The sequence below is a fragment of the Astyanax mexicanus genome, chromosome 24 (genome assembly GCF_023375975.1).
Source record: "Astyanax mexicanus isolate ESR-SI-001 chromosome 24, AstMex3_surface, whole genome shotgun sequence".
NCBI lineage: Eukaryota > Metazoa > Chordata > Actinopteri > Characiformes > Acestrorhamphidae > Astyanax > Astyanax mexicanus.
In genome coordinates, this window is record NC_064431.1 from 34,267,133 (window position 1) to 34,292,500 (window position 25,368).

At 33.7% G+C, this 25,368-nt stretch overlaps 1 protein-coding gene and 1 long non-coding RNA gene across 2 annotated transcripts in view; one reads left to right on the plus strand and one right to left on the minus strand.

Moving 5' to 3' along the window:
* Positions 1-4,599: 4,599 nt before the first annotated feature.
* On the plus strand, positions 4,600-4,967 carry LOC125787501 (uncharacterized). Its single transcript, XR_007429365.1, has 3 exons — positions 4,600-4,684; positions 4,717-4,780; positions 4,889-4,967. It is a non-coding gene; the product is annotated as an uncharacterized LOC125787501 (long non-coding RNA).
* A 29-nt stretch (positions 4,968-4,996) lies between these two features.
* The window catches only part of st3gal8 (ST3 beta-galactoside alpha-2,3-sialyltransferase 8), a 23,583-nt gene continuing 3,211 nt past the window's right edge, over positions 4,997-25,368 (minus strand). The window contains exons 2-7 of the mRNA XM_007239907.4: positions 15,189-15,954; positions 10,404-10,594; positions 8,010-8,189; positions 7,116-7,161; positions 6,111-6,230; positions 4,997-5,351 (exon numbers count right to left, since the gene is read on the minus strand). Of these exons, the coding sequence (XP_007239969.3) occupies positions 5,139-5,351; positions 6,111-6,230; positions 7,116-7,161; positions 8,010-8,189; positions 10,404-10,594; positions 15,189-15,512 (1,074 nt within the window). The 5' untranslated portion in view covers positions 15,513-15,954 and the 3' untranslated portion in view covers positions 4,997-5,138. The remainder of the gene's footprint in view (positions 5,352-6,110; positions 6,231-7,115; positions 7,162-8,009; positions 8,190-10,403; positions 10,595-15,188; positions 15,955-25,368) is intronic.

The following is a 25,368-nucleotide window of genomic DNA, read 5'->3' on the forward strand; positions in this document are numbered from 1 at the left end:
AACGTTTAAAAACTAAATTAAAATATTTTAAGGATATACATAAAACCTGACTTATTGAACATTCTGATTTAACGTGACACTAATAGAGAACAGAAGTAACAATAAACAGTATAATAACACTTACTACTGTGGAAATAATCATTTTTATATAATGTGAATCCGACAGTTGTTCTTAAAAATGTATTTTTTAAATTGTATTTATGGTTTTATTTATTTAGTTTCAGAATTTAGCTTTTTAGGAGAATATAATTGCATTATTATGCTAGTTTCTTGCTATATTACTATATTACATCACTGCCACAATATGACTTTTCTTAAAATGCCAATAAAATAATAGATAATTTAAAAAACTATTTTTTTCATTTTGGAGAAACTTTATCATCCAAACTGAACTAAACTACATTCCCATATTAAAATGAGTTAAAATGAAACGCAGCTTTACTGTGTGAAGTTCAGTTTATTAATCATTACAAAACTCGGAATATAATACTTGAAATGCATCTATATCCCACACCGCTGTAAATACTGTAAAACCCCCAAATTAACCAGCGATTTACTGTATTTCTTTATTTTTCTACCAACTTGCACAAACAAGTACATTTAACTAGAAAGGGGCGGAGTTATGGGCTGGGGTTTCCTGTGACTCATGCTTTTAAAATCTGTATGTTGTATTCATATTGTTTCTCTTGGCATGTTTTTAATTTTATTTTTTTTAATGTGATTTAAGTAGAATTGGAATGAAATTTCCAGAAGAAATTCACTGGAACAAATGAAAAAAAAAAAAAAATAAGAATTAAGCATTTAGCTCTTATATAACTCAAATTTTGCACTTGTGCATTTTCTCGCATTTTCTTGCGTTTATTTGAGTTCTCTTGTTTTATTTTTATTTTTCACTTAAAATATTTTGACATCTGATCAGGATTTTTAAATGTGACGTTTTTATAGTTTAATATATAAATATAAATTATTATCAGTTCTAGTTTTTGAATTGAAGTTTATTATGTTTATTATCATGTTCACGTCCTCGCACTAATTTTTCATCACTCATTTTTTTGAGTTTTGTTTAAACATTTATTAAAAGTCAATAAAAAAAACTAATCTTTTGTCTCTTTCTTGGTCTTAATTGTATGATTGTAAGAATTTATGGTGATTTTTGATGAAGGAAGTTCATGTAAAACACTTAAGGCATGTCCTCGAGTCCCACCAAACCACAATATTAATATTTTATAATATTTTATAAAACACTGACGGACACAGAGCAAGGCTTTCTGAGGCAGAGAATCAGAATACATTCATTAAAAACACAATAAGAATCAAATAAGAAACAAATGCAACAAAAATGAAGTCAAGTTTCAGTTTTTTCACAGTGGTGTAACAGTTAAACGATTCCAGGCTACAATAGAAAAACTAATTTCACCAAAACTGTCAGTCAGTCATCAAACCAAAAATTAACAATCAAAAATACGTCCCAATACTTAAACACAGGTTCAGTCAAAAGTGTTTCTTTTTTCAGTCGATGTGAATAAAATAAAAAATAACGAAAATCAAAAATTTAGAAAATTCTACATATCGTCACAAAAACTGGCAAAGAAGGTAAAGTGAGATGTGTGATCAGTGCAACCACGCCAAGGCACAGATTATTTATTTATATGGACGGCTGGATGATCCTAATCCCAATCCGGACGGGATTAGATTAGATTAGTTTCTCAGGGGGTTCTGGGTAATTTTCTCTTTTATGTTTTTTTTTATCCTCTGTGATTTTATTCTCGTCCAGAACGATCATGTAGGTGTTTTTCTCAGACGTCCTCTGAGAAAATTACAGGCTGAATTATCTACTGTTTTTCTCTGAACTCCGTGCTCCTCCGGTAATTTTAGTCCTGTCCGGACGCACATCTCTGAGTTTCGTCTCCTCCCTTTAATAAAATAGATATTTGTCCACTGCCGCACACCGTAATTACACTTTGGGCGCGCCACGGTTTCCACGGATATCCACATTAAAAAAACACAACAGTGAGTGGAAATGGAGGAGCTACTGAACTCTGCGATGATGTCATGTGACCGAGAAAAACTAAACCCTATAAACTCACTGATCCTCCTGTTTTTAATTACTGTCCGGATGCAGGAGTTTTATCACTGTAGAGTAGAAGTGTGAAAATAATCCCGTCCGGATAGATCTTTAAACTAAATCTTAACAGCAAAACGACTGAGAACATTATAAACATTTTCCTAAGAGAATATTACTCAAATGCACTATAAAATATAAAACAAAAAATTTAAGATTTAAGATAAAATGTCCAAAAACCTACTGTTGAAAGTGAAAATGTTTCCGTTTTATCTTTAAAAACAAAAACGTGAGCCATGATGTGTTATTAAAATAAGTGGTTTTAGGTCCTATTTTTATTTATTTTTAATAACCATTTTTTATGTTTTAATGCATGCTTTAATAACACATAAGGCTAAAATAATAATACAAATAAAATAACATTTTTCTACATAGTAAATGAATAGTGAAGTGATCTATCAGATTATGAAGGAACACATAATGAATCATGTAGTAACTTAAAAACAGTGTTAAACAAACCAAAATACTCTGAAGAATTTAGATGCTTTTATCATGTGGTTTCTAAGGGCAGTCCTGATTAGTGCCAGTTCCATCATTATAATGTTTTTGATGGTCTTTTTTTGCGACTGCACTTGAGGACACTTTCAAAGTTCTTAAACTGACTTTCAGATTGACTGACCTTCATTTTTTATCTTAAATAATTTTTTATATCTTTATTTAGTTGAGTAGTTGTTTCTTCTCATAATCTGGATTCGAACATTACTCAAATATTCACTATTCACTGTATACCTGTAACTCTACCTCTTCACTACTTTACTTTAACTGATGCTCTCAAACACTTTATTAAGAGACAAGAAATTCAAGTAATTAACTCTTGATGAGTTCAGCACAGCTGTTAACTGAAAGCCTGAATTCCAGGAGACTCTACCTCATAAAACTGACTGAGAAAATCCAGCAGAGAAGTGCAGAACCCATCATCTAAACAAGAATATAACATCTATTAAAACATATTCTGGTTTGTTTAACACTTTTTTTGCTTACTAAATAATTCTGTATGTTTTTCTTCATAGTTTGGATGAGTTTAGTATTAAAAACATTTTAAAATGATGAAAAAACACTGAATTTAAGGCGTTTCTAAACTTTTGACTGGTATTATGGTATATTGTAACAGGGTTTTGATCTCAGTCGGTGTAAAAGTGCTTTTATCTGCTGTATTAAAGGAGAAGTGAGGGGGGTTCTGGGTGCTGCTGAATATGATGAGTAAGTTTCAGTCGTTTCCTTTTTGCAGTAAAAACTATAAAAACGGCGAGTCTAAGGCTCAGGGTGTTCAAGGCTAACCGGTGCAGCACGATGTGGAAAAAAGCTGTAAAACAATGGAACGGCCAGAAATCACAAAATAATGACTATATTTCACCCAAATATAGTTTTAGCTGGTGTTTGTCTGGTGTTTGGAGATCTTTAGTTCTGCACTGGAGCCACAGGGAGAGTAAAGTAGCTGAAAAGCTCTGTTTTATATATTATTATCATTTTAGGACCGTTTGATTGTCTTTTGCCTGTATATGATTTGCAGTGTTAAGTGATTTTGATTGCTTTAGTTTTCTACTTTTTACTAAAATGTAGAATGATTTGTCAAATTTTATTCATTTAGTTAAATAAATCTTACTTCAGTATTATGTATTACAACTATTACATATTTTCATGGTTTTACTATTTTAGAGTTATGTTTTAATTTTGAGATTATTGCTAACGTTTATTAAAACAATAGCCTTTTAAAAAATTAACGTTAATTTAAATGTAATAAAAACGTTTCTGAAATTAATTAAACACTTTTACTGCAGTACAGATTTATACTAATATTACTGACTTTCATTACTTAACTTTATTTCTAAAACATAGTTTTTGTTTTTACACTAATGATAAGATAAAATGATAAAAGTACAGTAATGCAGGGACACTGTTTTTAAGAACAGTTAACTTTGAATTTACAGCATTCAGAATACTAATTAATATCCATTAATGAAAACATAGAACTAAAAAATAATTGTAATTCTTTGTGTTTTGTGTAATATCAGCTACATATTGGCTATTTTATGGCATCAACAATGTTCATGACTTGAACTAAAATAATAAAATAAAAAGTGCTATTTTAAACAGATTTACCTCATACCAGCTTCTTCACATGACGGGTTCTCACTAAATAAACACAACTGCTGATATGGAGATATGACAATATAAAAACTGTGGTCATGTCAACAATTATTTTAGGATATATGTACTAATAATGTAATTATCACGACAGGCCTATATTGATCATATATTGTTATAATAATAAAGTTTATATCTCACCAATTATTACTATAATGTAAATCACACCTGCTTTAAACCACATAAACAGCCAGGGCAAGTCCCCACAATGCTAACGCTAACCGCTAACAGTTAGAATATTAGCTTCCTTTCCCATTAGCCACATTAGCCTCTTAGCTCCAGTGCAAAACAACGCAAGATTTGGCTGATTTTAAAGTTTTAGGGGAAAATTTTGTGGAAATTAGTTCTTTTTTACAGAACGAATCTTTTACACTGTTCCATTTACGGTGTTTTCTCCTCAGGTGCGCTCTGGATCAGGTGCGCTCCGGATCAGGTGAGCTCCGGATCAGGTGCGCTCTGGATCAGGTGTGCTCCGGATCAGGTGCGCTCTGGATCAGGTGCGCTCCGGATCAGGTGAGCTCCGGATCAGGGAGCTCCGGATCAGGGAGCTCCGGATCAGGTGAGCTCCGGATCAGGGAGCTCCGGATCAGGTGAGCTCCGGATCAGGGAGCTCCGGATCAGGTGTATTTCCTGTATCTCCTGTGGGAGGAGCTTCTTCTCGTCACATGAATCCGTTCATTGATCTGATTCGCTGTGAAACGTTTGCTGAATAAAAAGAAACAGCACTCAGGTGTGTTTGGTCTTTAGGAAAGGGGGCGGGGTTTGGTTCAGCGTGGCTCACAGTGGTCAGGTAATATCAGGTGATCACAGGTGTGTCTCTCCTCTTTGGCCTCTCTCTCTCTCTCTCACGTCCCAGCATGCCTCACTGCGTTCATTCATTCCTTTCTCTCAGTTCAGGATCGGAGAGTTTCTCTGTTTGGGGGTAAAGTTTGATTTTTCTCTCTGAGTTTAAGGTTTGGATGATTTTACTCTCGAAGTCGGCGTCGTGAACCCCGGTCTTCCTGAACGCTCCGGCGTACCTGTTCTCCTCCCAGTAATGATGCCAATTACCCTGTAAATCTGCACCGTAACCAAACACAGAGACCTGCAGAGAAAAACACAGAGAAACTCTACATTACCTGAACTAAATATATATATGAGATTATATAACAAAAAAACGTTTTATTCTATAAACTACAGACAACATTTCTCCCAAATTCCAAATAAAAATATTCTCATTTAGAGCATTTATTTACAGAAAATGAGAAATGACTGAAATAACAAAAAAGATGCAGAGCTTTCAGACCTCAAATAATGCAAAGAAAACAAGTTCATATTCATAAAGTTTTAAGAGTTCAGAAATAATCAATATTTGGTGGAATAATCCTGGTTGGTTTTTAATCACAGTTTTAATTTCATGCATCTTGGCATCATGTTCTCCTCCACCAGTCTTACACACTGCTTTTGGATAACTTTATGCTGCTTTACTCCTGGTGTAAAAATTTAAGCAGTTCAGTTTGGTGGTTTGATGGTTTGTGATCATCCATCTTCCTCTTGATTATATTCCAGAGGTTTTATATTTGATAAAATCAAAGAAACTCATTTTTAAGTGCTCTTTTATTTTTTTACAGAGCTGTATATATTATTATCAATAATGGGATTTTGCACTTTTTCTACTGGAGGTAGACCATCATGAAGCATGCACACGCATTTCTGGACAAGCTGAGAAATGCAGAACAGTCACTAAACATAAAGAAATGTAGTGAACTGAGGAGATAAAGTAATAATACAGGATTTTACACAAAATGCCACTAAAATAGAAATGATTATAATGCTAATGAGAGAAAAGAGTGAGAAGTTTTACCTCGTCACAGAGATGAAGAGCGAACACTATCGCAAGCATCCCGGTGGACGGGTATCTCCCGTGGTGCTCGGTCCAGTGATCGTGAGTGTACTTAAAAAAACCTGGATTCACCACAATTATCTGTAAAAACATCAAAATTCATCAGTCTGGAGCTGAAGAGTCAATGCTAGGCATGCAAATCATAATATAGTGAACACGATTACAATAAAACAAAACGTTTGGTTTGTGTACATTTATATATTAAGTGTATTTTTTTTAATGATTCAAATTGAACCAAATAACTGAATGAAATTAAGGTGAAATTTCTGAATATATAATGTACTGAATCATCATTGTGTTTGGTGGAACAGATTCAGTCTGAAGAATCAGTTTAATATTTTTCACTGTAAAATCATAGTATAATAGAATCTGGTGATATTTTATTTAAGTTTAATAAATAAAATAAATGTCTGCTTCTGTGTGCTGGAGCAATCATGCTAAAATCATTTCTAAAATATATATTTTATTCTGATTGACTGTTATTGCCTGATTTTTTCCCTATAATTACACCAAAAGCCCATTTCAGTCCTTTTCAATTTAAGGGCTCTGTTTTCACTTTTATGCAAATAAAACTCGGTAGTTACAGATCCCTCCATCAGACGAAGTCTGCTGGCTATTTCTGCTCTGCTTTTTAACCAGCAGACAGAAATAATGTTCCTTTAACTGATTTAGCATGTATGTGTAGTATGTATTTTAAAATGTGAATTACACAGATACATTACATATAATACATTTACTTTATTTTTAAAGTAAAGTTTTAAAAAAGTAAAGCAGTATATATACATTGCAGTTTACCCTCAGTTTTGACTGATGTGTGTGTAAAATGTAAAAACTTATAGAAATATATATATATATATATATATATATATGTTTACAGCCTAAAAAGCATCAGATTTTATAATAAAATCAGATTTGGGTCAGTTTTATAATGCTGTGTTTATGTCTCCTGATGTCTCACAGACTCACCTTGTCTTTCTCAGCTTGAACTCGTTCCTTCACTCGGGTATACGTCCTGAATTCAGGAGAAAAACAGAACTGTTACTCCTGCAGTGTTTATATATCCAATAATCCCAAACATCTTTCACACAACCATTCAGAAACCCATAAACTGCTTTAATTAAATATTTCAGATTCAGATCTGAGTTTATTAAACCACAGCGTTTTATAATCCTGCAGATCCGGAGAGTGAAGCGCCGGACTCTAATCTGTGGTTATATCTTATATATTAAATTAATTATGAAGCGGAAACTCGCCGCACCCTGTCCTGCAGTATCATGGTAGATATTTCTTATTTTATAATTATTATTATTATATTAGAAATTTAGAAATTATTAACCCAGGCAATCAATCGAGCTGTATTTCCACTCTGTGATTTTAATTTTCATTGCAGCCGAGCTTTTACAAAATTAAAGGCCCTGAAAAATACGTTTAAATTATAAAAAATAATTCAGAATAAAAGGATGTGCAGACAGACTGAAAAGTAAAGCAATAAAATAAAGAGACAAATGATTAGAATAATAAAATTATTCTAATATACAATTAAAGAAATAGAGGACCAAAATAAAATACCAAAAAACTATAAAAAAGTTAATTTTGGAAGTAAAATAAAAAATTATAAGTTTAAAAAATAAAAAGACTAAATAAATAAAATAAAAAGGTTAAAGCTCAAACGTAAAACCAGTAATAAAATAGATAAAAAATAATGATAAAAAGGCTAAAAAGGAAAAAATAAATGAATAAAATGAATAAAAAGTAAAGTAAAACAGTTCCAGTCTGAAGGTGGTCAGATATTAATAATCTCTCTATATGAGGGAAATATAAAGAGCGCTGTGTTTTTATTGGCCGGCTGGATGAAGTTACGTTTTAATCTCTCCGGTGGACAGAGCGCTGGTGACCCACTGCAGGTCCCGCAGTTTGAAGGGCAGCAGGACGAGGTGGACGCCGGGCTGCAGGTCCACGGCGCTCTCAGGGTACATGAAGTGATGAGTGGTTTTATTCCCCACGTCTCGCTCGAACCCCACCGTCGTCGCTTTATTCATCCTGTATAAAAAAAACGGATTATTTAATCCACATTCTGAGATTAAAGGAGGAGAAATTACTGCAGTTTTTATAAATCCAGAATTACAGAATAGAAAACACTGAGGTTTCAGTCCCATACAGTTCTAGAACAGTCATATACAAAAAATATATATATATATATATATACAAAATGCTAGTACATATTAGTGCTGGGCTATATGGGAAAAATCATATTTCACGATATGGAATTTTTGATATTACAATAACGATATAAATCATGATAAACCACATTTAAGTATGTTTTCAGTTATGCTTTACAAATATGACAAAATAATATCATTACTTACTTTTTTCCAACTTTCAATTTCAAAGTGACATTAAACCAAACTTTCACTAATGAGAATTACTACCTTTTAGTGCAGCAATATATATATATAAATATCAAATGAAAACAGATGAGGTAGATGCAGTAGCTCATTTTTTCAAAATTATACAGGAATTTAAATTGAGTTATCAAAATAAACTCAATTAACATTTTTTAAAGTGTCCGTCAAATAACGTAAAGCAGCGTCACGTCACAAAAAAACACATTATGAAGCTTTTTTTGTGAAGATGACTTTATTATCACTTATATAAACTGAGATTATGCAAAGTGACCACGCCAATACATTTCATTTCATTTCATCATTTTCAGGATTTAAAATGTTTTTGGAAAATCTGCAAGAGCTACAAAACATATATATATATAAATTTTACATAATATTTCCTATAAATGTCATTATCCATATCAAATAATAATAGAAAGAATGATTGATTTTTTTTTAAACCTGTAATATATAATATATATATATAAAATGCAACAATTGGATACATAATGAAACAATAATAATAAAATATATCCTATTTAGTTCACCTTAACTGGTCATTCTGCACTTAATCAGACGGATCATCAGAGAGATCTGTTTTAATTTCTCTAAAGAAATTAACTAAATTAATTCTCTATAAGATTAGAGTTAAGGGAGTGAAAGTTCAGCAGGTGAAGTTCAGTAAAACTGCTCTTGTTAAACATTTGCATGATAATCTGCTCGGGAGTCTTTAGTTACGCTGTAATTTGCATCACTTAAACTGAAATCCAGCAATAAGGATGTACCTGTGTGTTACAGAACAGTCCATGAAAACTACCAACCACAATAACCATAATAACCATAATTATTATAATATTTTATAGATTATAAAGTGTACTATAAACATAATCTAATCTAACATGTGGTACAAGTTTCTCAGAGAGAATTAGTCTAGTGCAGAGGTCTACTTTACTTTACTTAAGTAGAAATGTAGGTTATTTATACTTTACTGCAGTAAATATTTAACATTTTCACACAATTATCTGAACTTTCTACTTTTTACATTTTAATAAAAACAGCCTCGTTACTCACGTTTCATTTCAGCTGGTTTTTATTCCGGCTTCTTATCGTTCAATAAAACCCCTATCCAGATAAATCTCTCCATCCAGATCCAGGTAGATGTTTAGAACAGTTCTGTTTACACAAGCTAAAAGTATAAGTCCACCTCAGCCAAAAAAAAACATGGGGTGGATTTTTACTGTGTGTAACTATAGGTTTAAATAGGATCTCCGGTGGATTTGGTGTTTAACAGAGACTCTAAGACTAGGTCAGTGGCTGAACTGCACTTAGCAGAGCATTATTACACATGTTATAAAGTAACATATAACATTGTAAAAACTGTTATTAGTGTAAAAATGTCTATTTTTGAAAAAAAAAACATTTCTAACTTTTGTTCATCTCACTGCCTCACAAGCGCTGTTAGCCAATGGAATGAGACCTTTAAGTATTTTTGAAACCAGTACTTTTACTTTTGCTTAAAAGTATGAAAGTACAAGTAATGTAAGGAGAAAAAATAAAAGGACAAAATTAAGGACAAAAGCTTAGAACCACAGAATTCTATAATTAATAGATTATTATTATCATCGTTATCATGCAATTGGAAATTAAAATTGAGGACGACAGGTCTAAACATAACGATAAATATAAATCTTTCTTTATTCTACACTCCCTTAATCACTGCTCTCAATTTTCTTTAAAAACAAAGGCTAAATCTAGTCTAAAAACTGATTCACCCAAAAAAGAACAAGTAACAATGGTTAAAAATAAATTTTTAGGAGAACAGAAGGTCAATTATAACGATGAAACATCTGAACGCGAGATCTGAACTTACCGAAAGACGATGGAATGGGCGTCTATCAGCTCTCCGTATTTAGAGTCCCGCAGATTTCCTGAGTTTCCGACTACAGCGCAGGTCCGACAGCGACCGGCCGGATTCAGCTCCTCCCCCGGAGGTGGAGAAATCACGGAGAACATCTTCCTCATCACCTCCTCCATCGTCCCGTCCACTGACCTCTGCAGAGCCTGCGTTCACATTACAAACAGCATCACCTGTCTGATCCACAGAAACAGGGAGGTACAACAACACACCTAGACAGGAAACACCTTGGAAACATGCCTTTTTCAATCATTTAGTCCTCCTGTGGGCAACGCTGCTAAAATCACTATTATAAACTGTACAGCGGACCTTCACTGTTTTTCACTTTTACCAGATGTGGATATACTTTAGAGTAGTGTGAGGAGAAATGAGTTTTAATGGGATCCATGATGCTCCTGAATGCATCCTGTCAAAAAAAAAAAAAAACACTGCCCGCCCACACTAAAACCCTCTCTGCTTCTCTGTATGCACTTAATGAATATGCACATGAGGGGAGTGGCTTTCTCCCCCTCTCCCTCTCTTTCTCTAACGTGATTGGATAAAAAAAACACTGTGTTGCACGAGTGCACGTTGGTGCACGTTGGTGTTCACTCTTGGGCCACTTGTTTTAGATTCTGGGAGATTTTATCTGATCTGCAGCATCAGGGAGCCGCTATTGATATTTAGTTATTTAATTATTGATTTTCCACCTTAAAAAAACAAGATATGAACAGTAGCAACAAGGCTACCTACGATAGCAAATTTAGCTTTAGCATTTGTTTTACTTTTAGTTGTTGTTTTCATCATTTTAAAGTGAAACTGCTGATGCATTTGTGTTTATTGTGAGAGACGCTTAAATGATGAGAATTTAGAGAAGAATTCAGAAAATAAATTCACTTTTTTAAATCCTTTAAAGTTCTCTCAGAGTAAAGTAGAGTTTAGAACCTCAGCAGTGAAGCTCCAGTCCTCCAGGAAACCGTCGTCACTCAGATTCCTGGAAATGAGCACCTTCACAAGCCTCTAATTTTAAAGCACTAAAATAAAACTCCTCTTTAATTTAACTCTGTTCTTCTTGCCCTCCGTTCTGATCTGATCTTTATTTTATTACAGCGTCTCCAGGTCTCCGGACGGCCGGTCCGTATCAAACAGCTTATCTGAGATCAGTTTCAGGGAGCGGCGGCACTGAAGCCCTTTAATTACATTAAATTAAACTGTAGTGAAAAACACACTTTATTCTGAACAACAGTTCATTCAGCCAGGATCCGCCCTCCTCCTCCTCCCCCTCACCCGGATACGCTTCAGCAAATCACTGAACACTGCAGTATAGAATACTCTACCTTACCGCAGCCAGAGATTCACTAAAATAATGAAGCTGATAAACAGAGCTCACTTTTACCAACATTTAAAACATAATAAAATATAAAAACAGAAAATTAGATTTAAAACTGTATTACTTCATTTTTTTCCGTTTGCTCTGGTAAAAATACATGTTATTTTTTTCCAATTTCGAAGTTTTTACATTTCTGTTCCTCACAATCTGAATTTTTATGACGTTTTCCCCTAATCTAAAGCTTTAATCCAATCTTATATTACAAGATGCAAAAAAAAGGTTTATTTTTCCTGTTTTCCCTGAAATTCAGTTTGTAAATGGGAGAAATAAAAAATAAATAAATAAATAAGATAAAACATGAAAATTAATTTCTTTCTACTATTCTAAATAGGAAAATAAATAAATAATGAATAAATAAAGTCAGCGTTTTTAGCATTTTCCAGATGTGTGCCTCAAATATCAACTTCACTTCCTTATATTACAACCTTAACGAGAGATTTTGCATAAGGACGCAGCTAAAAGTGGAAAAAAAATGCATGCAAATATCTGTGTTCAGATAGATAAGAAAAAATCCTATTTAATGACGTTAGGATTGGTTTCAGCAGTGTTGCATATCTGAGCAGAGAGAGCTGAAATACGGCAGGTTTAAGTTCATCTTTATAATTTATTCATTTACTCCAATCACATGAATTAATTTAAATTTGTTCAGCATCACTTATATGTTGGTATATTACAATATCTACTGTAATAAAAAGTTGTGGTTTTTAGTTTTAAGAGATTTTTGTTTTGAAAGGTAATGTAGCTTCCTTCTCGTTGGACACCTATTAGACTTGGTTTAGGCTTTTTTAGATCGGCAGAAAATCATAGTAAATATAAAATATTGTATTTTTAATTATAGACCCTACATAAACTTAACACAGACTCATAGTATATAGTCTGTGTATAGTATAGTGTGAAATTATCTAGAAGAATATTCCAGAATTAGTAGAAGTAGAAATAAATATGTAAATAACTAAATAACCCAGAAGAGCCCGTGGTTATGCATTACCCTTTAAAATTATATAATCATATAACAAGTTCTGAGACCATTTTTTCATTTATGTTGAATATAGATTTTAACTTTAAAATACCCTTAAAATATTACCAGTCATGCATCTCTATATTTCAATAAGAAACAAAAGTTTATTTAATTTTTTTTTTATCATTGCTCAGAACTGGGTGTGGTCTGTAATAAAGTAAACATTAGTTAAATAAAGTTAAATAAAGTTAAATAGAGTTTTAATCCACTAACAGCTGCAGTTCAGACTCTGCTTCTTCTCTCTGTTAGATGTAGCTGTGAAACGTTTACAGGAAGAGGCTGTTTAACAAATGAAACCCCAGAATTGAGGCGTTACACAAAACCACTTCCTACCAAACTCGCCAGTAAAACCAGAAACATCTAATAAACGATGCATTAAATAACAGTTCTGTTCACACATTTAACACAGACCCAGATTAATATAGAATAACACAATCTGAACCTGTTAAAAAAAAAAAACTGCTTGAATTTTTACACCAGGAGTAAAGCAGCATAAAGTTATCCAAAAGCAGTGTGTAAGACTGGTGGAGGAGAACATGATGCCAAGATGCATGAAATTAAAACTGTGATTAAAAACCAGGATTATTCCACCAAATATTGATTATTTCTGAACTCTTAAAACTTTATGAATATGAACTTGTTTTCTTTGTATTATTTGAGGTCTGAAAGCTCTGCATCTTTTTTGTTATTTCAGTCATTTCTCATTTTCTGTAAATAAATGTCCTAAATGAGAATATTTTTATTTGTAATTTGGGAGAAATGTTGTCTGTAGTTTATAGAATAAAACAACAATGTTCATTTTACTCAAACATAAACCTATAAATAGAAAAATCAGAGAGACAGCAGCATCCTGTCACTCACTCAGACACAGAGACAGCACTGTGTATCTACTACTTGTGTCAAGAATCAAAACATAAAACATGACCCGGCCTTAAGAAACATCACACGTCCTGATGATGCTTAAACAATATACCGCATAGCCCAAACATCTAATCAACATTATAATAGCTTTGAATTTTTAATTATACTTTCAATTTATTTAATTTTCACCTTTTCTCTTCTAATTCAGTTTATTTTAATTAGTTTTTATTTATTAGTGCTTATTATTTTTAGATAGCTTTTATTAATTCTAGTTTTAGTTTTAGTTTTGCATACTTTGGGTTATTTAAGGTGCTACTGTGAAACAACCCCGCTTCAAAGCCCTGTAAACAGGAAGTGAGGTCGTGAACCGTGAGGTGCTGCAGCTGTAAAACCACTGGAGTGAAAACAGAGCTTATAAATAAATTAAACATGAAAATAAAGCGTATTCTACCTGTAATTTCAGTTTGTTTTAGTTAGTTTTAAAAACTCTCAATAAAGTTCATTATTGTTAATTATAGTTTCTATTAGTTTCAGTTAACAATAATGTTTTTCACTTTTAGTTTTTGTTTGTTTTTATTAACGATAATAACCTTGCATCTAATGTGATATAATAAATATTATTTGGTATAAAAATCTTACCAGCCACCACTTTAATGCAGTTGGGTCTATAGGTTTTCCCTCTTTTATGAGGCAGTAATATATGATACCAACAATTTGTGTAGCATTCATAAAAGTTTGCTTTTATCAAATCAAAACCGTGAAAAACAGGATCTACCAGCACAATAAATAATGCACTTCTGACACCAATCTTTAAACTTAAACTATTAACCAAACTCGTTACTTTAAAGGGAAGTAAAATAACTTTGAATTTCAAAACACAGAATTGCAAAACAAAATATCACAATACAATGAGATACAGAAATTTAGCTAAAAACTTCAATACTTTCACTTTTGGTTCTCATTTATTTTCATTAACGATAATAACCTTTCATCTAAAATAATACAAAACTGTAAACAATACTACAGTATAAAAAAGCTACAGCATAAGCAACCTTTTTAAACACTAAATGAATCACATCTGACGCCAATCTTTATATTTAAACTAATAATCTAATAAGTTATTAAAACTAATAAAAATCTATGTAAAAGTAAACCACTTTTACTTTTAAAGTTTCTGAAAAGTAAAGGTTCTCAATAAAAAAGTTCTCAATAATATATGATACCAACAATTTGTGAAACATTCATAAAAGTTTGCTTTTTGTCCAATCAAAACAGTGAAAAACAGGATCTACCACCACAATAAATGATCCACTTCTGACACCAATCTTTACATCTAAACTAATAACTAGAAATCACTAGTTTAAAGTAAAATAACTTTGAATTAAAAAACACAGAATTGCACAAATAAATATCACAATACAATATGATACAGAAATGTAGTTGAAAAAATGTAACATGATATAATAATAAATATTTAATATGAAACTCTTACCAGCCACCACTTTAATGCAGTTGGGTCTATAGGTTGGTCCTGATTGGTTAGGTAGGGATGCTGGGAGGAGTCGTATCGCCGGTCGAACCAATCAGACTCGCCTGGATCTGATATACAGGTGGAGCAGCTGCAGGTACGGCGCCGGACCGGCGGGGTCTGGACCCGGGCGCGGGTGTGGTTCTTTAGCTGGGGGCGGGGCGTGGTGGGCGGAGCCTCCATCTGAACGTTTAGAACACTGTTTTTCTGAATGGTGTGCGTCGCAAACATGAAAAACACAACGCCACAAAACGAGGCGGCGATGCAGAGCTTCCTCTTCAGCAGCATGATGGAGACACGTCCCCACTACGTCCACGTCCCCACTACGTCCCCACTACGTCCCCTGTCCCCGTCACGGCTTTTACACTGAGGACACTTCAGCTTTAGGACATGATGGATCTGCTGGTGGCTCGTTTTTAACCAGTCGTTCCAGTTTCCCTCAGTTTCCCTTCTAGTTCCAGAACAAAAATATATATAAATAAAAAAAAAAAAGTTAAAATCTGTTAAAATCCAAAAACTGAGGTACAAAAAGGCACAAAATCACATGAATGTTCTTTTCAGAGTGTCTTTACAGGTCCTGATTTTCTCTTCAGCTTCTTCTTGGAGCCACAGAACAACAGAACACCAGTTTCTGTAGTTTTACTGACGAGCCGTTTCAGAGCGGGGTGATGTTCAGTTTCACTTCTTGTAAAAACCACCGCTATCTCCTCACCTCACAGCCTCCTGGAGCCTAAAACACACAGAACACACACACTTACAGTGACTGAACATTCAATTTACTTGAGGTTAAAGGTTAAATAAATAAAAAAACGGGTGTAAAAGTTTTTGTAAACTTAAAAATGTATACATTGTATACACTTCTTTTTCCCCCCATTTAGAATAGAAAAAAAAAATTCTAGTGTAACATTTATCAGTTTATTTCCTTCCATTTTTTAGTTTCTGACCATTTTAGGCCAAAGTCGTAAAGCAAAAATTGGGTGTATAAATTTCTTCTCATTTCATTCATTTCTCCCCTATTTAGTATAGTGAAGAATACATTTTATTATTATTTTTATTTATTATTTGCACAGATAGAATGTGACATCAAAAAATCAAATAAACAAACAAACAAACAAAATAACTGTGCAGGGAAAGTAAAAAGAGCCTTAAAGAGGCTTGTACAAGGTACTTTCCCTCCAAGGAAATTATAAGAGAAACACAGAAAAAAGAAAAGATTGAGAAAAAAAAACCAAACAAAAAACAAAACAAACAAAAAACAATAATAATAAAATAAAATAATAACAGTAATATGTAGTTACTCAATATACATAATTAGAATAATATACACAAATACATATTTACTATTTGGATTGGTTATAATGAGAGTAGATACGTTTTAAGCTGTTTTTTGAAACTAGTGATGCTATTGCAGATTTTTAAATGAGTTGGTAAACAGTTCCTCTGTGCGAAAGTGCAAACTGTCCAATTGATGTTCTAAAAAAAGCAGCACGGAGATTATTAGAGGATCTAGTGGAGTAGTGATGAACTTGAAAGTTATATTGAAAATTATTTTCATCAACAATCAGGAAGTAGGTTATTGGTAAAAGAGAAAATAAACTGACATATTTGAAACTGGTTAATTTCATACACATTGAGTATCTGAAGATTTTGATCGAGGCGAGAGGTTGCACGATAATTTGCTGAGGTGACCATTCTAACAAATCGCTTCTGAAGAATATGTAAACAGTTAATACTACTTTTGTAAGTGCTAGCCCAAATTATATTACAGTAAGAGAGATATGGATAAATACGTGCATAATATAGATTAAGAATATTATATTTTTGATTATATTATATTTATTATATTATTATATTATTATATTTGATTCTTCTAATGACACCAACATTTTTAGATATTTTATTAGAAATCATTGAAATATGTTCTTTCCAGCATAATTTGTCATCAATGAGTATACCTAAAAATTTTGTACAATGAACGTGATTTATTATATGACCAGACATGGATATTGGTGGAAGACTATTACTGTTTTTTTTATTTTTAGGACTAAAAAGCATATATGAAGTTTTTTTTACATTAAGGGATAATTTGTTCGCTCTAAACCAGTAATCAGTGTTTGACAGAGACGAGTTCATTGTTGAAATTAGTTTCTGACCATCTTTATCAGAAAGAAAATGTTTGTGTCATCAGCAAACAAAACAAAAAATAAATCTCTTGCTACCATGTAAAGATCATTTACGTGTATTAAAAACAGTAAGGGTCCTAGAATTGACCCCTGTGGAATCCCACACTCAATGGGTTTGAGATTAGAGCAAGTGCCCTGCCATGAAACACACTGTTTTCTCTGTGATAAATAGCTTTTAAACCATTCTACTTCCATATTATGAACACCATAATATTGTAACTTTTTTAACAGGATACTATGATTGACTGTGTCGAATGCTTTGGATAAGTCAAGAAAGACTCCTATTGTTATTTCATTGTTGTCAAAGGCACTGGAGATTTTTTCAATGAGCTGAACCAAGGCCATCGAAGTAGAGTGATTTTCTCGGAAACCATACTGGTGACTGTATAATAGTTTATGCTTATTCAGGTGATAGATTAGTTTTTCATAGACTTTGGAAATGCATGGAAGAATGGAAATAGGTCTGTAATTTGAAAATATTGTTGGGTCATCTGATTTGTATATTGGGATAACTTTTGCCAATTTTAATTGATCAGGAAATACCCACAAACTTAAAGATTGGTTTATGAGGTGAAGTAATGGGTTAGATATGGATGGGAGACATTTTTTTAATAATGTTGGCGAGAACTCGTCTATCCCAGCACCGGTGTTCCTAAGTTTGTTAACAACATTGGTAAGTTCAGTTAATGTCACTGGCCGGAAGGAAAAGGATTTGAGTGCTGGTGGAGGGTCTAATTGAGGCAGTGGAGTATCTGGTATTTTGTTAGCTATAGAGGGTCCTACCTGCACAAAAAAATTATTAAATTCATTGGCAATTTCTCTATGATTAGTGATAGCTGCATTATGTGTTATAGACTGAAATTCGCTTATATATGTAGTTTGGTTACTCCTATTGGTAAGTTCATTGATAATTTATTTTTCTCTTTTCAAATTGTCAAGTTTGTCAATTTTTGCATCTTGTAACAAAAGTAAGATTTATTATAACATTGAAACATGGAACAAAAATACAAAAGTTAAGATTCATCTATTTTATTCTTTAGATGTAGATTGTAAGGTGCAGAAACTACACTAAATAGACAATAAAATAAATTACAAGTTTTACACCCAAATTCTATTTTCAAACAGTCTTTAAATGTCAGAAAAATGACCTTGATCAATATTTTCAACATTTCAATAATCTAATCCAGTGCTGTATATTTAAATAAATAAGTAAAATTGATGATATGCTACACATCACTATACCTGGGTTACAATTCAATATATTACAATATACTGCAATACTGTACAGTATTCTCAATAATATATGATACCAACAATTTGTGTAGCATTCATAAAAGTTTACTTGTATCCAATCAAAACAGTGAAAAACAGGATCTACCAGCACAATAAATGATCCACTTCTGACACCAAAATTTACACTTAAACTATTAACTAACAATTGCTCATTTAAAGTAAAGTCACTTTTAATAAAAAAAACACACTATTGCAAAACAAAATATCACAATATAATACAATATTTTCTTAAAGCCCAAACAGTAAAAACAAACCCCAGACAGAAACTCACCCCCCAGGCAGAGGAACACTCTGAGACAGAGCCAGAACACAGAATGCATAAAGATTTTAAGCTGTATTTGTGTTTAAATCCTGTAAAAGCAGCAGATTCAGAGCTGTTTCTGCAGCAGATGCTGTAGAGCAGAGTGATTCTGTGAGAGGAGGAGGAACTGTTGCTGATGCTGCAGATATTCAGCTCCGCCTCCCCCACGCTGCCCACCCCCATCAAACTACTGAAATAAATAAAACTCAAACACATTCATTCATTCAGGAGAAACACAGCGCTGGATTAATACACCTCAAACTAAACACACACACATCCAGAGTCCCCACTTTACCTCCAATAAATAAATACTAAACAGCTATACGATATTATCACATCATTATACTGTGATTCTGTGATACTCAATATATCACCAGATAATTCTCTACGATACAGTCATATATAAAAAAGTTTGTGCACCCCTATTAATCTTAATCATTTTTAGTTCTAAATATTTGGGTGTTTGAAACAGTCATTTCAGTTTGATATATCTAATAACTGATGGACACAGTAATATTTCAGGATTGAAATGAGGTTTATTGTACTAACAGAAAATGTGCAATATGCATTAAACAAAAAATTTGACCGATGCAAAAGTAGGGGCACCCTTATCATTTTATTGATTTGAATACTCCTAACTACTTTTTACTGACTTACTGAAGCACAAAATTGGTTTGGTAACCTCACTGAGCTTTGAACTTCATAGCCAGGTGTATCCAATCATGAGAAAAGGTATTTAAGGTGGCCAATTGCAAGTTGTTCTCCTATTTGAATCTCCTCTGAAGAGTGGCATCATGGGCTCATCAAAACAACTCTCAAATGATCTAAAAACAAAGATTGTTCAACATAGTTGTTCAGGGGAAGGATACAAAAAGTCGTCTCAGAGATTTAACCTGTCAGTTTCCACTGTGAGGAACATAGTAAGGAAATGGAAGAGCACAGGGACAGTTCTTGTTAAGCCCAGAAGTGGCAGGCCAAGAAAAATATCAGAAAGGCAGAGAAGAAGAATGATGAGAACAGTCAAGGACAATCCACAGACCACCTCCAAAGAGCTGCAGCATCATCTTGCTGCAGATGGTGTCAATGTGCATCACTCAACAATACAGCGCACTTTACACAAGGAGAAGCTGTATGAGAGAGTGATGCGAAAGAAGCCATTTCTGCAAAAGCACGCCACAAACAGAGTCGCCTGAGGTATGCAAAAGCACAGTAAAAAGTAGTTAGGAGTATTCAAATCAATAAAATGATAAGGGTGCCCATACTTTTGCACCGGTCAAATTTTGGTTTAATGCATATTGCACATTTTCTGTACAATAAACCTCATTTCAATCCTGAAATATTACTGTGTCCATCAGTTATTAGATATATCAAACTGAAATGGCTGTTTCAAACACCCAAATATTTAGAACTAAAAATAATTAAGATTAATAGGGGTGCCCAAACTTTTTCATATGACTGTATTTCATTATTAACCTAAAGTATCTAAAGTTTTAGTTTCATTAATTCATGTAATGAATATTGATTGTTAATGTATGTGAATCTGACACCAATAAATCCAAAAAAATGTTATTTGCTGTTAAAAGTAACATATACAAATGTATGGTGATATATGGAGTATTGCAGAATTACAGTTTTGTGATATTTTTATCTTGTGCATCATATCACCCTGTGATTCCCACCCCTAACCGTAATCACTCTGATTAATGCTAAGAAAAAAACTGTACTGTTATCTTTAAAAGCAAACTCATGCTGGATAAATAAGGGGGGATTTCTGTGGGATCAGCTGAAGTTCAGCTGATTAGTCCGGGGGGGAGAGATGGTGGTTGCCAGACGCTCTGCATCTCCAGCCAGCAGCATCTAAACTCAGCCAGTCAGCAAAGCAGCAGCCCAGCATTACCCATCATGCTTCAGGAGAAACAGGGACCTTACATTTCAGGCTAGAACTGTATCCGGACGGGATTATTTTCTCTGTGTAAAATATTTCACTCTTCTACTCTTTAGTGATAAAACTCCTGCATCCGGACTGCAATTGTAAAAACAGGAGGATCAGTGAGTTTTTAGGCTTTAGTTTTTCTCGGTCACATGACATCATCACGGTGTTCAGTAGCTCCTCCATTTCCACTCGCTGTTGTGTTTTTTTAATGTGGATTTACGGTGTAATTACGGTGCGCAGCAGTGGACAAATATCTATTTTATTAAAGGCGAGGAGATGAAACTCAGAGATGAGCATCCGGACGGGACTAAAATTACCGGAGGAGCACGGAGTTCAGAGAAAAACAGTAGATAATTCAGCCTGTAATTTTCTCAGAGGACGTCTGAGAAAAACACCTACATGATCGTTCTGGACGAGAATAAAATCACAGAGGATAAAAAAACCCCATAAAAAGAGAGAAAATTACAGCGCAGGCTGGAGCTCAGCTAAAACTAAACACTGATTAAAGAAGTTTCCGCTCGTATTCCTCAGATCTGAGTGAAGAACAGGAGTTTAAATGATGGAAAAAGGAATTGAGGTTTGACTCACAGTGAATGACAGTGAATCACAGTGACTCAGATCTTACTGCTCAAACTGATTCAGAGGAAAAAGAAAAGATGATGTTTGTGGAACAGATTCAAGTTTATAGCAGAGCTGGATGTTCTTACAGAGTTTAATGTGTAAAATCTTTCAAATGTTTTTAGTACATTTTTATGCAACAGAAAAAGGTAATGTTACGGCAACATCACATCTTCTTCCAATGATCACATTTTTAGTTTTAAGAATGTTAGTACAGTTTTCTGGATATTCTTAGAACATTAAATCTGTAATGTTTTCTTGATGTTTTAAGTACATGTTTATGCAACAGATCAAGGTTCTAGTAACGTCACTGCAACATCACTTCAATGTTTGGATTTTTTGTTTTAAGAATGATACTAAAGTTTTCTGGATGTTCTTAGAATGTTCAATCTGTTAAATCTTCCAGATGTTTTTTGTACATTTTATTGCAACAGAAAAAAAGTTTCTAGTAACATTACTGCAACATCACATCTTGTTTTAAAGATTGCATTTTTTGTTTTAGGAATGATAAAGTTTTCTGGATGTTCTTGGATTCGTCAATCTGCAAAGTTTTCTGAATTTTCTATGAATGTTCAATATGTAAAGTGTTCTGGATATTTGGCGACATTTTTAATGCATCAGAACAGGGTTCTAGTAACTAGTTCTAGTCACTGCAGCATCACTTCTTGTTCAAATGTTTTAGGAACGTTACTTTTAACATTTTCATTATGTTAGTATTTATCTAGCTGGGAACGCACAACATGATTTGTAATGCAAAACATTATTATGTCACATGTTTTCAGAATGTTTCCAGAACATTATTTCTGTAACATTACAGACTAAACTTTCTGGAATATTTTCAAAACATTGCTAAATGTTCTTTTCTGGATATGAACAATGACAGTCAGTATTGCTCAAACATGTTTTAATAATAATAATAATAATAATAATAATAATAATAATCATTGTTTAGATCTTTTTATTTGAATTCTTCTGGTGTAATCATGATACAAAAATAAAAATAAGAAACCAGTAATTTGGGGGAAGAAAAGAATAATGTGAATCATGATTCTCAGTGAAGTTTCTAATCTATCTTGATCATTATTTAATTTCACAGTGTGTTTTCACTAATAAAAGTCTTTCTGACCCTCTTCAGAAATGTTAACTCAGCACAGAAAACCTCTAAATATAAGTTTAATCAGGTACTGATGTATTTAACTCAGATCTTCTTCAGCTTTTAGTAAAAATCTCAGATACTCTTCACTCAGCAGCTTCATTAACACATTGATATGAGAAAACAGAATCAGAGAAACAGAAAGACTTTACATTTCCAGCTGCTGAACTTCAGGCTTTGCAGTTTTGGCCAAACTCTTCAGATTTGATTGCACTCGGTGACTCTGCCCTTTACTCAGCGCTTTAATCAAACGGTGAATAAACTCATATCTCCGCTCTCACTTTACAAAACTCAACACCAACTTAAGAGATTTCACACAAGAAAACACAAAACTTTACACAAAACAAAACGCACAAAACTACACAAACTACACAAAACTACACAAAAACTACACCAAACTGCACAAAACTACACAAAAACTGCACAAAAACTGCACAAAAACTGCACAAAAACTGCACAAAAACTGCACAAAAACTGCACAAAAACTGCACCAAACTACACAAAAACTACACAAAAACTACACAAAAACTACACAAAAACTGCACAAAAACTGCACAAAACTACACAAAAACTGCACCAAACTGCACCAAACTGCACAAAAACTGCACAAAAACTGCACAAAAACTGCACAAAAACTGCACCAAACTACACAAAAACTACACAAAAACTACACAAAAACTGCACAAAACTGCACAAAACTCCACAAAACTGCACTTCTACTTTTCAGTTCTAGTAAACAGACTGTAGGAGCTCAGCGCAGGAACTCAGCGCAGGAACTCAGCGCAGGAACTCAGCGCAGGAACTCAGCGCAGGAGCTCAGCGCAGGAGCTCAGCGCAGGAGCTCAGCGCAGGAGCTCAGCGCAGGAGCTCAGCGCAGGAACTCAGCGCAGGAACTCAGCGCAGGAACTCAGCGCAGGAGAGGGAGAGCAGGGCTGGTGTGTTTTTACAGGTGGAAATCCTGATCATGTGTCTTTACTCGGGTGGAAATCAAAGGGCATGAAAGATCATGATATTGTGATTCTGTGATACTCGATAAAATATCAACACATTCCTCTATGATTATTCACAGTACTGTGTTACTGATCAGGATAAAATACTCCATAATTAGTAGAGATCAGTAGGTTGAGTTATGTCACAAATATTTGGGGGGTAAAAGTTGCAGCACTATTCTGGAGTAGTCATATGGATTTTCTGAGATCATATGATTTTAAAGTTGTTTTATGCTTCACTGATTAAAACCCTAATGATATACTGTATGAATATATAATTTGCGAACCTTTCAGTGAAGTTGAAGACCTCTCCGCTGTTCAGACTGATATGAATTTGCTCCCAAATTGTAGGCCAATCGTTAGTGAATCACTTTTTTAAAGAATAAAGAACATCTTGTTTTTATGAAGCTTGGAAAGCAAAAAGCTCCATCTGTGCCAAACTCTTAAATAAAAACACACAGGACTAATTATATTCTTCATAAAGAAACATGTAGTCGGGGAGTGTTTGGTAAGTACTGCCAAAACCCATGATAAGCTCAGAATACTGAAAACAATATTGTATATAACTGTAGGACATAATTTATGCCAAAAGTAATCATACTGTCCAACTTACAAACGTAATCATACTCTTCATCATATATTCAGTGAGCATAAACCTATTCAAATATATAAAATGCAGTCCCTAACACAACATTTAAGAAGTTAAGAAGTATTATTTTGGTAGTCGACTACTCTGACGATTATTTTTTTTTGATTAGTCGATTAGTCAACGATTATTTCTTCCATGTCCTCCATCTCTAAAAACAATAGAAACAGCTGAACATGAGATTTAAAAGGCATTTAAATCTAGATGTTGGTCAAACATGGAAATTATTAATATTCAAGGATTAAATATGTAATCTGTTGAGTTTGGCCACTTTTGGAGACACAAATTGAGTAGAGTATAAACTGTGTGAGTGAGAGATTTACCCCCATTTATCTCCCATTGTGTTTCTGCTCCTGGCAGTTTGTGTAAATAATTATATAACAATTAGTCGACAATGAAATCTGTAGTCCACAAAATTAAATAATTGACAATGTCGATTATATTGACTAATCGTTGCAGCTCTATTAAGAAGTATGTATACATTTATAATAAAAACACTACACTTAATTCAGGTCTTTAATACAGCAACGGTTATCTGCCATCGCATTCTAAAGATAGGCTTTGGATCGGAGCCACATAATCAATTTGAAAAGGTTAAAGGTTTGTTTTGGGTGCTGTTAAACGGTATCAGCATGTCAGCACTACACTAAACTTTGAATTCTAAGTGGAGAGAACTGTTATCTGCCGGGGGAATTTGGCGAGGCGGGGGGGGGCTCAGCTCATGTTTCCTGCCTCAAACTTACCGCAACTCAAAGTTCAGACCTCAAAAAAGAGGATAAGAAATGCCCTGAGCTCTCCCTGACCCCCCCCCCCCCCCCCCCCCCCCGCCATATCTGACTGAACATGAGCCACGGTCTGTTTTAAACACCCCCTGAGCTGAAACATCATGGGGAATTTAAAACAGCTGGTCCTCTGTGCTCCTCAATCCTCATAACAACGTCTCCCACGCTGCACTTCTCCGTAATGCATGAGAAACTTCCAGAACGGACGTGGTTAAAGTGATAGTTCAGTGGTTACGTTTACATTAT